General features: G+C 38.1%; 1 protein-coding gene across 1 annotated transcript in view; it reads right to left on the bottom strand.

The window, feature by feature from the left end:
* Positions 1–17,087, bottom strand: part of FYB1 (FYN binding protein 1) — a 43,258-nt gene extending 26,171 nt beyond the window's left edge. Inside the window, exon 1 of the mRNA XM_050912803.1 lies at positions 15,944–17,087. Coding sequence (XP_050768760.1) covers positions 15,944–17,066 — 1,123 coding nt within the window. The 5' untranslated portion in view covers positions 17,067–17,087. The remainder of the gene's footprint in view (positions 1–15,943) is intronic.
* Between the last annotated feature and the right edge of the window lie 334 nt (positions 17,088–17,421).

The following is a 17,421-nucleotide window of genomic DNA, read 5'->3' as shown; positions in this document are numbered from 1 at the left end:
GTGTACAGGTCCCTGTACATCTTCAAATACGTTTGTAATATAAGTTGTAAAAGGCTGGACTTAATTTTCTAGCAGGCCCACACTAGAAAAGTGGCAGTTTGATAAACTGCACAGAAGCTACACCCTCAACAAACAGGTACAGCCTTAAAAACAAGATGATGCAGCGCACCAGGCATAGAAGCCATAATTACATGAGTGGGCTGGTGTGCATGTGTGCTGCACTGAATTCATGCTCCATGTACAAGCCACAACCAAACCACAGTAACCATTGCTTTGAGAGTTCATGTTGAGAGAGTTATTTAACACAACCAAATGAAATCACTGTTTGGATGCCATGATGTTAAACTTAGAATTTTGTTTCAAGTATCATGAGTGGATTAAAAGCTACCCAGAAAGTATTGTCCCCAGCTGTATGGAGGGAAGTCCAACAAAATCTACGGAAGAGGAGAGCAGAAGGAAAAAGCAAATTCACAGTTCAGTTAAAACCAATTACAATCAAAAAGAACTCCCTTGTCTTCTGGAGATTTTCTTCAAGTTCACACCTGTATAGTGGAGATTAAAATCTTGTCAAGAAAAAGAAATTTTCACCATGTTGGAAAAAAGTGGCTTAAACACAAAACAATGACAAATATTTAGTAATGCTTAATATCAAGACTGAAAGTTACAAAAACTACTGAAAGAGCTTTCTTTAGCTGCTTGGGAGTCTGAAATTCTGTCCTTAGGATAGAGAGCAGAAGGGGAATCGATAACTATTAGAAGGACCTCTTGTGTCACACAGAAATCAAAGCGAAATTACCCAGCCTTGACAGTTTTTCTGCTTACTAACGAAGAACTAAAAAATTTCTGGATAAATTGGGCTTCATGGCTGCTTGGAGCAACTTGTCAACATATGTGTCAACAACAGTGCATATGAAACTTGTTAAGTTCCTCCATTACTTAAACAGCAAAGTACTAAAAGTCCCAACACTGCTGATTACACAGGTGAATTCTTTGGTGTTTTTGTTAAGAAACATTCATCTTGCAAAAGCAGACCTTTACAATTGAAGATATGCCAAGATTAAAGTTGTATGGTATCACATATCTTTTTATTCACATATCTTTTTATAATTTTATTCAAAAGTATAGCCCAAAAGTCAAGTGAAATAATCCTTCCACTTAGTACTGAGGAGGCTACAGCAGGGTTAATGTGTGCCAGCTGGAGAGAGCCCAAAGGAGAAGAGTGAGAATGATTAGAGGTCTAGAAAACATGAATTCTTGGAGATATTGAACAAATGGTGGTTGTTTAGGGAAATATGATAAGACTGAGGGAGAACAAAAGGAATACCTAAGTCTCTGGCAAAGAAGTAAGGGATAATTTTTTTTTCTTCCCTTCATTTCCATGGTGGAGAAGGCAAGAAGTAATGTGTTTAAAGGCCAGCAGCCTCTGTTAGGAGGCACTTTCTAATGGTGAAGGTGGAATTTCCATGGCTTGAGGTCCATGTTGAAGAAGTAGGATAAACTTATGGCACGAATAAGTTCTAGTACAGTTGTTCTTACTCTACGCATAGGGATGGACCAAACAACTTCTTTATGTCCCTTCCAATTCAATGATGACATCCTCTGTTTGTTGGGTTTTTTACAACATATTTTGTCTATATTTTACAAGACATCACATTTAAAATACTTTCCCCTATATTGAGCCCAACAGCTAGAGATGTACTAAAATATCATTGTGGCTAAAACTTGTCTTCCAGAAAGATGTCCCACTTATTTGAAGATTAGAGAAAGAATGTACCACTACAGAGTTTGTTTAGTTAAGTTCACTCACTGTTAAAATCTGCATCTTAGTGTTTTCTAAGTTCATCAGGTTCCAGGTTCTATGACACTTATTTCTACCTTTGCTTACTAGATCAAAAGCCTTTTTATAACTACTGTTTTCTACCCATAAGGTATTGATACCACTGAACTTAACCAATATCTCAGATTTCTTTTTGATAACTTTAAAGACCCAACCTTTTTAATCTCATCTCAAGGCATTCTTTTTTCCATTTAGCAATTAATTTTTAGCTATTTCTGTAATCTCTCCAACTTTTCCAGCATTGTAAAAAATCTGGCACTGGAATTCTACACAGCATGCACTTGTCTGCCACATGCAGTGATGAAAATTACAAGTCATTCTTCATCTGGCCATATCTCTACTGATTGCATCCAGAAGGTTTCAGTATTTTCTCCAATTGTCATCCCTCCTCCTGTTTCGGAAGTGCAGACACCTGAATATCAAACTAAGGCCCATTAGCAAAAAGCTTTTATTCAAAAACTTTGTAACTATATGAAGATTCCTTAAGGGTAAAACTCCAAGAATTTAGGGTTACAGGCTGACAACCATTATGCATTAGACTTTTCTGTCACATCGTTGTCCTTATTCAACTGTAGAGTTGTTTATGATGTCTAGATTTTTCCCAAGGCATTACACTACCTCGTTTCACAGGTATGGTTTACATTTCTTATTCTACACGTATATTTGCATTTGAGTAAAGACAAACTTTAAGTGAGTCAAGATTACACATGATTGTGCTCTTGTTGTATCTGAGTCTCTGAGAATTGTGTGTTTGCATCTAACTCTTCACAGTCTTTTTTCATCCACAGACTTTATCAGCTATCTCTTATTGTTCTAAAATGCCTGATAAAGATGAATAGCACTGACAATCTAAGCATGCATCTGCAGTTGAATTCTTTTAAGCAGATTCTAACCAAAGAAAGAAGCCAGAAACTTTTTTTTCATAAAAGCCATGTTAATTGGTGTTAATTATACTCTCAATTTTTTGTGTTTTAACAGGTAATCCTATTCAGGTTTTTCTGTGGTTATATTTATGTTGCCCTAATACAGTGTTGTGTATATGCACAACATGCGTACATGCATTATGTCATCATACAGCATTACTTCATTGTGATTCATTTGTAGGACTAAGGTAGAAATCCTGCCCAAGTCTCTGTGCATAATACTTCTTTCATCTGATGTCTCTTGAGAGCCAAATCCAGGCAATAGGAAACTGAGCCAGGAAAGGACACCACATGCATTTTAGATTAAGTGCTTATTTTTAAGTATAAGGGCTGAACAACCTGTCCCTTACATTGCTGGAATCTAACAGTAACTAAATGATCATCATATTAATGGAAACACTACTTTTTTATTTTCTAACTATTAGAACTGATTCTTCTCTGCCTTTAGAGTTGTAATTACCTACAGTTATGACTGAGACTGATGTGGGTGTAAAATGCTTTAATTCTAATACTGAAAATAATGGGATGAGTTAGGTAGGAAGGTGACATTCAGTATGAAAAAGCTGTTATAATCAGGCCCACAGAGCCAAAACTATCATAATGTTTCAGTAGTGTTTTGTTTCCTATTTTAACAGAGCATTTCATTTTGACTCCAGTTCCATCTTTTTGTGTCTCTGAGACACTTGGTACTCTGAGGACATGGAAAGGCTCTGTGCAGGTACTGGAACTGAAGTAAGCTCCGAACACTCAGAACAAGAAATAAAATTGAAACTACATCCTGGCTTCACATGCACCCAAAACACTCTCATCACAGGAAACAGTGTTAAGGACCATCACTGTGTGGTAGTTTTGACCACTAACACCTCAGTTTCCAAATAGCCTATTCTCTCTTCTTGCAACTCTCAGCTTTTTCACATGCAGTGCTGCATTGAAGAAACAGATGCAGAAACTGAAGCTCTTCACAAAGAAATGAAAGAATGGATGAAAAGAAATGAGTTCCTCAAAATCTGTGCAGCTGTATAGCGGCTAACAGAAACTTGCCATAGAAACTGTCCATAGAAAGTACCAAATATCCCATCACATTGCTGCTTGTGGTATTAAACTTCTTTAATCATGCCCAGAGCTTCAGCACTTACAGCAGAACTGTGCACAGAACACTGCAAACACTCCTCTTGTGTTCTTGGGGAACCTTCTCAAACAACTTTTCATACGTGCAGCAACCAAAAGGTCACCTGCATTCTTGGAGAATGTTTATTTATCAGGAAGTTCAGGACACTGAAGTTGTCTTGATGTAAACTTGTGACTTTGACCCTTGCTATTCCTGGCTTGTGAAAGGGAAATACTGATACCTCTTTGGTAGCTAACATAACATCTAGAGAAAGAGCCCATCTTCCCTTCATGTCCAGATATTCTGTGTTCAATAACCTCAGAAGAAATAGACCTGCGTGTAACAGTACTCTATAATTTCCACGCCTCTCCTGTGTGACCTCAAAGAGAAACTAGTAGAAAACCCAAAATGAGTCCAGCTTTTTGGAACTCATGTACTCTATGTAGTCAAAAGCAAGTTGCAGGGCAGGATGAGAAAAAGATATCCATTCTCACCTTGCTAAAATCTTCAGTGCTCTCCTGAGATGCTGTATTACTCTGTCCTGAGATGATAACACCAGAAATATGTGGCAAACTGAAGGGAAATCCCAGTAGTGCCTGGAGTCCTTATTGGAGTAACACATGTAACAAGCAGTACTTGGTGGGATAGGAATCTTACAGGAATCAGTACTTTGGCCAGGGCCAGTTCTCCCCAGTCCTTTTCAAAATTGTAAAATAAATTGGACTCATGTGCAAGGGGGATATGGGTTCCAGTACTGACAAAGCTGAAAGGACACGTCTCTATTTATCCCCTCCCCAAATACCAGGGTATCTCACTGCTTGGATGAGAGATTGGCACATAGATGAAGAACAGTATCTACTTATCAACATAAGCAGAACAGAAGCAGTCAAAGAAAAAAACCCATTTTTAGCACTCACACCTGCAGTTCAACATCCATTGGCTGAACATACAAACCCTGATGATCAATTCAACCTGTATTGCAATAGAATGTGAATACTTGGCATAAAGATTTTAACTGGCAACAATGACAAATAATAATTTTGATAATCTCCCTTGAAGTCGGAAACTATCCTGTCCTGGCAGAGGGTGGTCTGGCTTCAGCTGTTCATATTTTTCTCACACCTTGGCTGGACTGCAGCAATAATGTATACCTGCTCTCAAAGTCAATAGTGCTTAAAAAATTCCAGTTAGCTCAGAACAGCTGTATTGCATCTTATCAGCAACACACTGTCTTGCAAATGCATTAGCCTGGCCTCCAGTCTCTACACAGTCCAGACTTAACTGCAAAGGCTTTCCTTAATTATGTTAAAGCTATCAGGCTGTAGCATCTAAGCCATCCATTGCCTTGACACAGAAATTTCTAGTTCAAGATTGCATACTAAACAAAACTGGAACTGAACAACAATGCATATCTCACTACCTTCCATTTCAAGTTCACTCTGATTGCACCTACTTCACCATAATAATAGTAATATGTAAGAAATACATAGTAATATGTAAGAAAATTCCTTCCATAACAAGGCAGTCTCTTGCACATACAGGGGAAAAACTGTTTCTTCACTTCGTATCCTAAAAAGCAGACCATCCCCCTCTTTCTCTGGCCTAGAGTATGGTCTTTGGCAAGACCTTATTCCCTTTGACCCCTGATGCAGTGAGCTACTGATGAGGTGGCAACCCCTTCTGCTTTTATGAATGTAAAGAAAACCTGACAATTATCAGCTACTGCAATGACATTCCAAACATTCTGCACCAAAAGATGCCTGGAATTTTAAATTTCTTAATGAATTTCTTTAGTTTTTATAAAAAAGGACTTCAGGATTTTTCAAGCAGTTATGTGGTCAAAAGTTTTGCATTTTGAAAGAAGCATCCTTTTATAAAACAAAATGCTTTTGAGCTACTCTGCAAATGCAACATCGTTTTTCAGTTTTACTGCAAAACACTTCACCATTTCTACATGCAAGATCTGGGTTTTACAGAGGGTTTGCTAAGAACCTGCAACAACATTTGCAGCAGCTGATCACCCACTTCCTACTTTATTCATAATGTGCAGAGAGCTGTTTTCTACTCGCTTCCCTAACCCGCATATTCATTTAGATACAAGCCTTGGTTTCAGGTTTCACAATTATACTGCTTTGGAGCTGCTCAAAGTAAGCAGGTAAACTTACAACATTACTGAAGCTCAGCGCTTTTGATTATGCTGTTGTCAGACATACCATAACAGCAGAGACACAAAGGTTATTGGAGGCACTGCTCACACCTTGGAAACAAAGACCACAGAAAGTTTTTGATTCTTGCCCTCCTTGAGTCCAGACCCCACTTTAAGAAATGCTCAGCTACAATCTTTTCTTCATTTTCTTTTCTTTTATTCTCCTCATCTCTCCTGATTCTACTTCCAGTTAGATGGCAAAGCTGCTTTTTCAGCTTTGTACAAAGGAAATCACCTCCAAAAAAAAGGGGGAATTTTGGAGGAAGCGAAAAGGGGAAAATGGAGACCCAGTACAGGTCTCCACCCATTTTAAGACTACTTTGCTGATCGTTGCTCATACTTCATGAAAAACACGATCAGAGCAGATGGAGAATTTGTCCTTTTTTACGCAGAACTTCGCATTGATCTCAATTGGGAAATCTTGTTTCCAGAGCAGATGCACAGACTACCTCAAAGGTATTTCACATAACACTTAGCACCTATTCAATGCCTTTCAATCCAATTCAATGCTATTCAATCCAAATGACATAGAGATGACATATTAAGTCCCAGAGCACATACCTGGTAGAGGGTTTTTCCCGTTCTATGTGAGAATGTAGAGACAAACAGATGAAGGATAAACACCCAAAACTAAGCATCTAAATCTACATTTAAGGTTGACAGCTGAAAAATATTAAGCATGCACGTAATCTTACTCCCAAAAGAAAAGCCATACGTTTCATCCAAAGTACTTCGGTATGTAAGAGCTCGCAGGACTGAGCCTCACGGTGACTAAATACGATGTTAGATATTCAGAACGCTTCATGTGGGCAGTGCTGACTGGCATAAAGAAAGTGATTTCAAACTACAGATGTGTAATCATATGTAGAAGCCTATCCTTATCTAAAGAGGAACACAAAATTAATTCCCAACTGAACTATAGGTGAAACTTTTCATTGTCTGATAAAAAGCCTTAATGATTACTTCTTTTTTTCATAAGAAATATTTATAAACCTGAGCCAGTTAGTTTTATATTGCATGGTATCATTTCATATGCAAGAAAAAAGAACAGCAATTGGAAGTATTCAGAGACGGAGGACATGTAAGATAGCAATAGTTTAAAATAAATCTTTGGTAAATCATTTATATTTGAAAGAGAAGGCAAAAGAAAATGTGTACAATAATGCAAAGGCAAGCAAAAGAAAAGATACTAGAAGATATTTACTTAAAATGTGACTATTTATTTCCCAAACCAACAAATTGATGAAAGGGTTGATAATTTCATAAACCTATTGTTCAATCTGAAAAATAATTACATCATACATAGCATGCAACTCTAGTTAAAAATTAATCATAGGACCATAAACACTGATATATAAAACATCAGTTGCATAAAAATTTCCCATGCAACGAAGTCTTCCATTCAAGTAGTGGGGTTTTGCACGTTTTCTCTTCAGGATCTGCAAACAAGGAACATCATTGTTCCAAATGCACACATTTTAGGTGGGTTTAGTTTCGAGTGGAAATGAATGACTTCAGAAATATTCATTAATAAAATGAACCTTTTAGGATAAAATTAACTGTTAGTATACTGTTTCAAGAGCTTCCTAACTTCTTTACTATGAAATGCTTAGTATTTTGTTTGTCTCTATTGGTGTTGAATGTTTACTTTAGTATTTAATAATTAAGATTAAAGCTTTCAAGAATGACTGGCTGTTTCCTATAATGAACTATTTGGATGACTAACTCAGTTAGTCAACTTATTAACTTGTGCATTGTTACCCAAGTAATGCAACCAAATGATGAAGATTCATTAAAAGGGTTTCTTCAGGTGAACCACAATAGGTCTAGGAAATAAAAAGATGGAAATACTTGCTCCAGTATTGTATATATTGTCTCAAATTCAAACATGATGCATGCTGCATAGCTTTTACATCTGTGAGCCACTAAGGAAATATTATTTAAACAGTACAGAGAAATTAAGACTTCCCAGCTCAAAGAGAAATTTCAGTATGTATCAGACTTCAAATACATGAGAAGTGTATGCCAAACATTCTTGTAATTATGAGTAAACAGACTACAAAGCATTTTTTTGGAGCTAGCTAAACACGAGACCTTTAGGGTTCAAAATGCATTCTCCAATAATGGTACCAGCAACGTGGCCAGCACTTCATCACCACAATAGTTTTGCATATCTGGGAAAACAGTTTTTTTTCCCCAGCTTTACCATAAAGCTATCTATAAAGTAATGTGGTATGCCGAGTACACTTCATTGCTACAATTAGTTGCAAAGTAGATTTTCAGCAAAATATGTATCAACTTAAAGAACGGGAAACTTTCAGCCACTTCAAATCATTCTTATTAAGCTCTAAGTTAAAATTATTAATATAATTTGTATTCACATTGTTTTCTGGGATATGGACAGGTTTCAGAATACTTGTAGCTTTGGTACAGCAGAGCTACTTGTGTACTGTGACCCAGGTAACGCAACCAAATGATGAAGGTTCGTCAGAAGTGTTTCTTCATATGAATTAAAGTAGGTGTAGGAAATAACAAGGTTTCAAGAACTAAACCAGGGAAACATAATTAAGCAGAGAGAATTACTCGGTTCCATCAGTTTTACTGTTTTTCTCTCTAGCAGTTTCCTTTCTGTCACCTTCCATGATGAAGTCATAGCTGTCTTTTTTTTTCCTCCTTATAAATTCTCCTTTCTAACTAGTGTTCTCAACACTCCTTCGCAAAGACTCCTTTTGTATGTGGTGTAATCCCAAAGACATTGTGTTAAACCCATGCAGCACTGACCCTGCTGGAGCGTGGACACTGGTTTCTAATATAGCATAACATGTCATGTGTTTCATTCAGTCCTTTGCAGAAGTCCAGACCTATTGAGAGAATATGTTAGGCATATACTTTGATTCAAAACAGTAGTGGCCTCAAAACAATTCAAACTGCATTTCAACGTGTATTTGGAATTGCTAGTAAGTGATCGTTTAGGCTTACTCAACACAATTAACAGGTGCATTCGCATGGTTTGTCTTTAGGGTCCTAAATTCTGCATCTTAGATTCTGAAGTCTCCACTCAGGAATGATTATAGCTGACTCAATGGGATTTAGTGTAGTCAACTGCAGGAATGGCTCTAGAATTCATACGTAGACTATAACAAGTGTATACATGAGAAAAATATATTTCTGTGCCTCCATACTATGATATAAACAACACAGATCTTACTGTTAATTTTACTAGAATCAGATCATCTGGAAGGGAACAAGCGTGCCACATAAGGCCTAACAAACAAAAATGGAGATATTTAGGGGAAGATCTATGAATGTACCAATTGCAGAAGCTACGAAAATTCACAAATGAGAACTGTCCTCTGGTGGTTTATTGATCGACACATTTTATTCCTTTTTGACTAAAAATATACACTAAGTTATTTGAAAGATATTGCAGACTGTTGGAGCTGAGGAAATAATCAAGGGCAATGAGTTTAAATACTAATTTGCAATGTTTTTTTGTGTACTTTTGCTTCCTAATGTACAACAACAGCAAGTTGTACCCAGAACAATCTTCTGCAGGGAAATAGTAAATGTTGGTTTCCCTCAAGACTTATTTTATCTATAACTTGAATTAGATTTATCTGTTTCCTTAGGCAGATAAATAACTTGTCTCATTCGTATTTCTATCAGGATGGCTGCATTCATTTTTAAATTGCAGTGATTTATCTTTTTCAGTGCTGTAAGCCATACTAGCAGTTTAATTTGTAGTCTTGTCCACATATTTTAGCAGAATGATATGGTGAATCCTTGACCAATTAAAGGTAACGCTTCAAAAACTTCAGTGTGGCAGGGTTTCCTCCATAGTATTAATATTCTTTGCTGTGGAGGCTCTTAAAAAATCTGAAAATTTTTCTCTCTCACTGAAGCAGACTGAAAGCATGTATCCACTCTTTGCTTATTGAAAATTTAGTCTTACATACATATTCTATTATTATGGTGCATGTAATTATAGCTGGAGAATGAAGATGTGAGCAAAAAGACTGAGGGAAATTTAATTCAACTGGTCTTTTGGAACTTACAGGTTGAACTATTGAAAGATGGCCAAAGAAATTATATTGAAAATAGAAAGGAATTCAAACCTCTTTTTTGAAACTGACGTTATACCAATACCATAAGAGAGACAACTCCTTTGGGGTCAGACCCACACAGCTCATGTCATTGCACTTGTACCAACCTATGTATATTGTGTGGGATTTCATATGCTACAGTCTGATTTTCATGATAAATGCACAGCTTTGACTATATTTCAGCTGAGCATTGTTCTTCAGTTCTAGGAACTTAAAAAATTGATTCTCCTGTTTCTCAGAGGTGTAAAATATTTCAGTATAATGCTGCTGAAACAAGAATCATTTGGGTTCTCTCACTTTCAGGGAACGAGAAAGAGGAATGTCCTTAGAGGAAAGCTGAAGAGCTTTTACATTTGTTTCCACTAAAAACTACATACAACTACTTGTCCCGATTTTGTAGTTGCTTTCAAGCACATCCAGCAAAGTTAAGATCTTGGCAGATCTGTGTGATCATAATTTAAACTTCACTTCCATAGTTTTCAGGTAAATGTGTGGGGGACCAATAACAATAGACATCAACATAATAAAATCTAATAAAAGACTAGGTAAAAAGCCTTGAAGGTCTTCAAATTCCCACAAATAGTCTCACTTCAATACATTTTTGATATCACTTAAAATTCAACATTTTAGCTATCTACAGCAAAGTCCAGGCATTATGTTGCACATAATTATCATGCTATTCTGAAATTATCATTTTGACCCTTCCTTGAGCTGTACAGGATTTTATGGCATGCTATAGTTCACCTGTGCAAACAGAGGCATCACATCATTACACACATTACCCCCACCCCACCCTGAACAGTGTTGTTTGATATCATCACCTACTTTTAGTTTCATCTGTCTTAGAAACAGATGATTTGGCTCAAGTTACAATTCTTTTTATCCCCTTACACCTTAATACTGAGCTGTTGCATAACTTTATCCAATCTAGCACTGAGGTAAAAAAAGAAAACCTACATTGACCTTTTAAGTCCAGATTCTGCAGTAAACAGCCGTGACATCCTGTGATAAAAAAATCCCCTATTCTTTATAACTTTGGAAGCTGCTGTTTCATCTTGCCACCAAGTAAGAGCAACAACTGACTGGTTCTAAGGGGCTTTGCAAAGACATTTACTGTCCTCGGGAGTGGTGCTTGATTGTTAATTACTTTGCCAACAGACTGTTGTGATAACTTTGACAATCCACCTCAAATTTTAATTCCTCCTTTCTCTCTGGTTGTCTTACCCAACTCAAATAGCCGTGTCACTGTGTGGGTACACAATCCATCACAGAATAGAACCTCAACATGGACTGCAGACACAACCATAACCCACAGTATAAATCGTGAGAATTTTCTTACGTGTCTTCTTTTCTCCTAGATTCAACACAATTTCCTTTCGTTTCTCCCAGTACAGCTCAAAATATTCTCCCTAGCTGAAGCCCCAGTGTTGATCGTTCACGAGGTGTTCAGAGGTATTTAGAGTGCTAGGGACGCTGAGCCTTCAACTGACTTTATGTGGGTGGCCATCTGTACACGCACGATCCCACTGAGGTCAGCCCAGGTGCAGTTCTCCTCTGAAAGCAACGGTACAGTTGTGGCCTCACATGGAAAGCTGTCAAGTAAAATGACTTTGCTTCTCTTCTTTTTTTCTAACAAAGCCCTGTTTGCACTTTGGGTGTTTATTATAAAACAGTATCGTTAGTATTATTTTCTGAATCTAGCAAGCACATGCATCTCATTGATTCTGAGCTGACATAAATATGACCTACTCTCAGGGAAAATTGCAGAAATGGGACATAACACAAGAACTTACAAGAGTGCCATGTATTCACAGGCCTAGACAGGAATTTCTTAAAGTCTGCCTTCACTGGAAAATAGTAATGCATCAATAATCAAACTTTCCTCAGCAAGACAGTTGTATCTACAGAAGTTTTATCAAGAAAAGTTTTTCAGGACCAGGTGAAAATTTCTAATCCAAAGGAAGGCCAACACCAAACCAGCATCCCTTAGTATTCGTGCAGGCATGGTGGACAGTTTAAATCCTTCTCCCACACATGACTAAGACTGCTGCATCTAAGGTAAGTCCTTCAGCCTCTAAGGTTTAAAGTTATTTCATGCCCAGTGAATACTTGCTTACAAAAAAACAGTAAAGCAACTTTCATGGGAAAGGATAACCAAAGAAAAAGGGGTGAACTGATACTTCTGGGAAAGCCAAGTTCAAACTCCTGGTTTAAATCAGGCAATACAAGGTTTTCTGCACTCCAGAAACATGCCCCTAACACAAGTATGACAACTGCCATGTGTGGAGCTTTTCTCTTCTCAAAGGACAACACAAAGCCTAACTTTTGCCCTAGTGCAGATCAAAACCCCCAAAGGTTAGATCTCAGAAAACTTTGTTGGATGGGAAAACCATTTCCATTTGCTTGTTCTTCTTTTTAGTCAGCACCTGAATCACAGCAGCAAATCAAGCAACTATGGCAAGCTGCTGTTTATCAGGACAAAGTAATGAGCAGGAAGAATTTGTGCTGTGGGGGTGGCATCCTCCTGACATGACTTTGATTCTTGAAATGACAGTTAAAAAAAAAAAACAAAACAATTCAGTTTAACTGCCTTTCCGTAGGTAGGTTTTGTCATTTGAGTTTAATGTTCCAAGAAACCAGCAGTGAAGAATAACTTTGTTGAGCTGAAAATGAGTTTGTTCGGGATTCACTCTAGAACACCTGGTCTCTCCACCAGAACCGTTCTATGGAGAGTTCTGGCCACAAAGAAATGAGCTGCATTAATTAAAACCAAACAGAACATCAAGGTCTACATGCCAGCTCTACAGGGGAAGGCTGAAGTTCAGGGCGACTATGAACAGCTTCGTATTGGTGTCGTTTCTAAGTCTTGCAGTCTTGCCCTGATCCAAAGACTGTGAAGTAGAGAAGACCATGTCTGACCCTTCAGTTCTACTTAGTTGGGTGTGTATTTTGCAACATGTTTGGAGGACAGCCGGTGCCACCACACTGGGCAGCTCCATCCTTAGCTCATGTTCCCAGTGCGACTCATCCAGGCTGGTGGCTGCACTAATGCTGGTTAGTGACAACTGGAGATCCTCATTCTAGCAAAAGTTCTGGTATTATCCTTACAGCCCTGTTCACAGTATTCATTTTAAATGCATAGGATAAATATTTCTAACCTTCAGTTTTAAAAAGAGGATGAAAAAATGCTTTGTGTCTATAACTGCATGGGAACCAGGGAAAAAAAAAAAGAAAATAATTGAATAAAAACCAACCAAACAAATGAAATCATTCCTCCATTAATTACTTAAAAATAAACTAAAAAATGTATTTTTAAAAAAATTAATTGCAGTTTTTGGTGTTTCTAGCCTTCGCCAGGACTTCTCAAAGCTCTAGCTAGCAAAGCTCTCATTGTTTTTGTTTAATCAAAACATTTGCTGGTGTCATTTGCTGAAAATGCTGCCTTTCCACTTGGAGACTGCTCTGGGCACTCGAGTAAAGCCAGTCACACTGAACAGTGCTCTATGGAGAAGGGGCAGCTGCTCAGACTGTTGTATATTGGCATATTTCTTTTAAAGATATACACAGATTTACACCATTTGAGGATCTGGCCCTGATCATGGATTTGTGAGAACATTTCCATAACTGTAGGGTAACACAGGAAAATCAGAATGTAGCAGCTGATGAGAAAGTACATTTTATGTTACTGATACGCTCCCAATTTTTGAGTGGAATTAATAATAACAGAATATATATTTGCATGCATGCTCTGTGTTTTTAGTGTGGCTTTTTGTCTTCAGAGAAAGTCAGCTCTGAGCTTTTTCATCCGGTCATAACCCTGTTGAATGTCTTCTGTCTCAGGAAGACCAGTCTTATGTGCATTCAAAACTGCTGAAGCGCAAGCCATACTGTATTCTAGATACAGAAGGCACAAAGACAAATTTTGTATCAATTAAATTAGATGAATGTACCTGATGTATTGCACATGCCCAATGTGGAGTTATTCAGAGCATCTATCACCAGCTACGTTAAGCATCTAAATTTAATGCTCTGAATCACAGAATTGGGCATCTCCCTTTCCCACTGACTACACTGAAAATTTAAGAGTCTAAGTTCGATCTGTTTAATTAAAGCTAAGAGAGATGGTTAAGGCAGACTAACGTAGGTGAAATGCCCCTCATTATCAGAAATTACTTAGCTGTATCACCTGACACAATTAGTTGCAGGATATAACTGGTTAAAATTACTTGAGCTAAAAAAATGTATGTGAGGATTGAATATATTCTTTGCTTCCTGACCTCAATGCAGACAGCAGTGCGTTAAGGAAAAAAAAAAAAGAAATAAATGAAAAAAACCTCAACCCATAAAAATTTAACACAATAATAAATTTTTATTTCTGTCCTTGTTTGTCTCATGCACCGAGATCAAGAACAGCTTTCCTCTGGACCCATACAACTTAAAACTTTGATTTTAAAATGTGATCAGAATTTCTTATGCAATCATAGTTCCTAGCACCTGGTGCTGTAAGAAAAAAGAGAAATCCTCCTTCACCTACTGTAAAACTTTTAATAGAAATGTGTCAATTGGCATCACTCCTTCCAACTGGAGTGGCTGATTTTAACTTTTTAAATTCTCAAACAGTGCCTGAAAGCTTTGGAGGAAATCCTTAACCTAAAAGTTTGAAATACAGGTGATTTAAGGGAGAATTAAGGACATTCAGAACCTCCACAAAACTGATCTCTCCTTCAGGGAGGTGACAGCGGATATGTGGGTCTAACTTTAGGAAACTACATTTTTACATGAGATTTTCAAGGGCATATTTTGAGTGCCTCCGAAACAGCTCATATCGTTGTTGCAACTTGTCTTAGGCGGTGAAAGGAACCTGTTTAAGCAGAATTTTTTGCGGGAGTGGAGTCACCGCAATTTCTTTTTTTCACAGGGATTTGTGTCCTCCCAGATATTTCAAATGTATTTACAGAAACTCTCATCACACACAAGACCATCTCAAATTTTACAGAAACCTAGTGACAAGCCTTAATATTCATGCCTGGATCACGACCATCAGAAAGATTCAGAGGCTTGGTTCTTCACAAAAACAGTGAGGCAGAGCCTCAGGTGCTACTAACTGCCACACTACTGAAGTCATGCAAACCTAACAGAAAACACTAAGTCCAGGAGATGCTTTTGGAGTCTGGATTCAGATCTGGGTGTAAAATTGATGCAGCCCCATGTGGGAACAATTGATTCTGTAATTTTGCATAGTGTTCAACTTTCTAAACAAACTTTAAAATACAGCAACTTATAGGGTCACGCTGTGATTAGCCATTGTGAAAGGCAAAAAAGAAAAAAAAAAAAAAGTGTGGTTACTACAGGTTGTAGTATATCATTTTGGTGGCCCTCAAGCTGTGCCCAGGAAGTTACTGTCGAGAACAGGACACACAACATCAACACCTCATTTATAGGAAGTCAGGACTTAAATGCCTGTTGAGAAAAATACTTAAACTCCCTGACACAAGTTACAGCTACATCTAAGTAGTTTTGAAAAACAAATAAACCCGATACAGAAAGCATTCATCCTACACTTTATCGCTGAGGGAGGGAGAATATAATTTTAATTTCTGTCCTGTACGGAAGGGACACAAGCATAAATTAAAGCTTTAAGGAGTTGTCTGATGCACAAGTCTCGTGTTTTTTCTGAACAGAAGAGGGGATTCCACCTGAAATGAATCGGGTACTAAATGCATAAAAAAGCCAATACCCAAGAAAGCAAGAACAGAGAGGACTTACTGTCTTTTGGGCTGCTCTTCCGGAACCTTTCCAGGTCCACGCTGGGGGGTCTGCTGGGCTTCTGTGGGGGCTGGCCCAGCTTGAACAGCGGGGGCAAGGCTTTCCGCTTGGGGGTTCCTGAGCTCCTGTCCCCATCCTCTTTCTCTTGTGATCCACCTGATGGCCTTCCTGCAGCAAGTGCTGTATTCGTCTTATGGAACTTAGGAGAAGAAGAACCTGATTCTTCCTGCATGATTTTGTTGAGAAAGATGTTCTTGGCAGCACTCATTCCCATTTCTTCAGTCTTTTCCTCCACATTTTTGGGGGTGCCTTGAGATGAGCTGGACCAGTGGCCAGTAGGCTTCAGAGCCATGTTAGAAAAATGACTGCCTGCAGCTTCTGCAGCACAGTTACTATTTTCATCCATTTCCTTTGCTGCTTTAAATGAGTGTATATTTGGTCTAGGGCCTGATAGTCCTTTTTGCAGAAAAACATTTTTATTAGAAGTGTCTTCATTGTGGGAGACCTCATGGTTTAGAGAAGGTTTCTGTGAAAGAGGTGGTTTAGAGAAAGGAGGCTTGGGCTCATTTTCTTGTGTTGCAGACATGAACTTTTCCTTAACTCCAGTTACTTTTGAAAATGATGGTTTTGCCTCACTCTCTTGCGGTGCAAAATTTGAATTTGGTTTTGTTCCCAGAGGATTTTTTTCTTTCTCATGAGGAGCAGAATTAAGGAACTTGTTCCCTGCAGGTTTTGGATACAGAGGCTTTGGCTCTTCTTTTGCCAAGTCACTGGTTTTGGTGGGGGGTTTAGTGCATCCAGCTTTTCCATCATTTTCTCTGTTAGTTGCCTGAAGCTGAACCCCAAACCTTTGTGCCACTGGTTTCAAATATGGGGGCTTTGGATCCTTCTCTGGTTTATCATCAATTGAAGGCTTGACCCCCAGAGGAGGCTTAGGATGAGCAGGTTTGTGAAAGGTACTGGGTCCTGAAGGAGAAGTTGCATTTCCTTGGCTTGCAAATTTCTCAAGTGCTGCTTTCCTCGTCTGTAATCCTGTATGGATAGGTTGTCCTGGGACTTTGAAGGGTCGACTGTTACCAGAAACATCCTCTGTGGGGCTGTTACCCGTGTTAAATTTCGCCATGAGTGACTTCACATCTGCCTTGCCATCCTATAAGCATAAAGAAGAGAAAAAGAAAGAGCAGCAATGAGAAAGTCCCTGTTGCAATGTTCACACATACTGTACTTTAAAGAGTTTCCTGGTCTGAGGCTTGTAGTACTGCTGATTGGCTGTGGAGATATTGTAGCACATCTTCCTGTAGGGTTAGAGAAGCTGAGCATTTTGTTATATCCTTGCTGTGGTTATACAATCTTTTAAAATTTTCAGTGCAGGTAGTGCACTTGGTAGCTCCTCTTGGGCATACTATAATTTCTGTTTATTTCTGCAACTGGGAACTGAACACCTAATAAATATAAGAAAATACATACTACTTTAAAAT

The sequence above is a fragment of the Gymnogyps californianus genome, chromosome Z (genome assembly GCF_018139145.2).
Source record: "Gymnogyps californianus isolate 813 chromosome Z, ASM1813914v2, whole genome shotgun sequence".
In the NCBI taxonomy this organism is placed as follows: Eukaryota; Metazoa; Chordata; class Aves; order Accipitriformes; family Cathartidae; genus Gymnogyps; species Gymnogyps californianus.
This window is presented reverse-complemented; position numbering and strand designations above follow the sequence as displayed.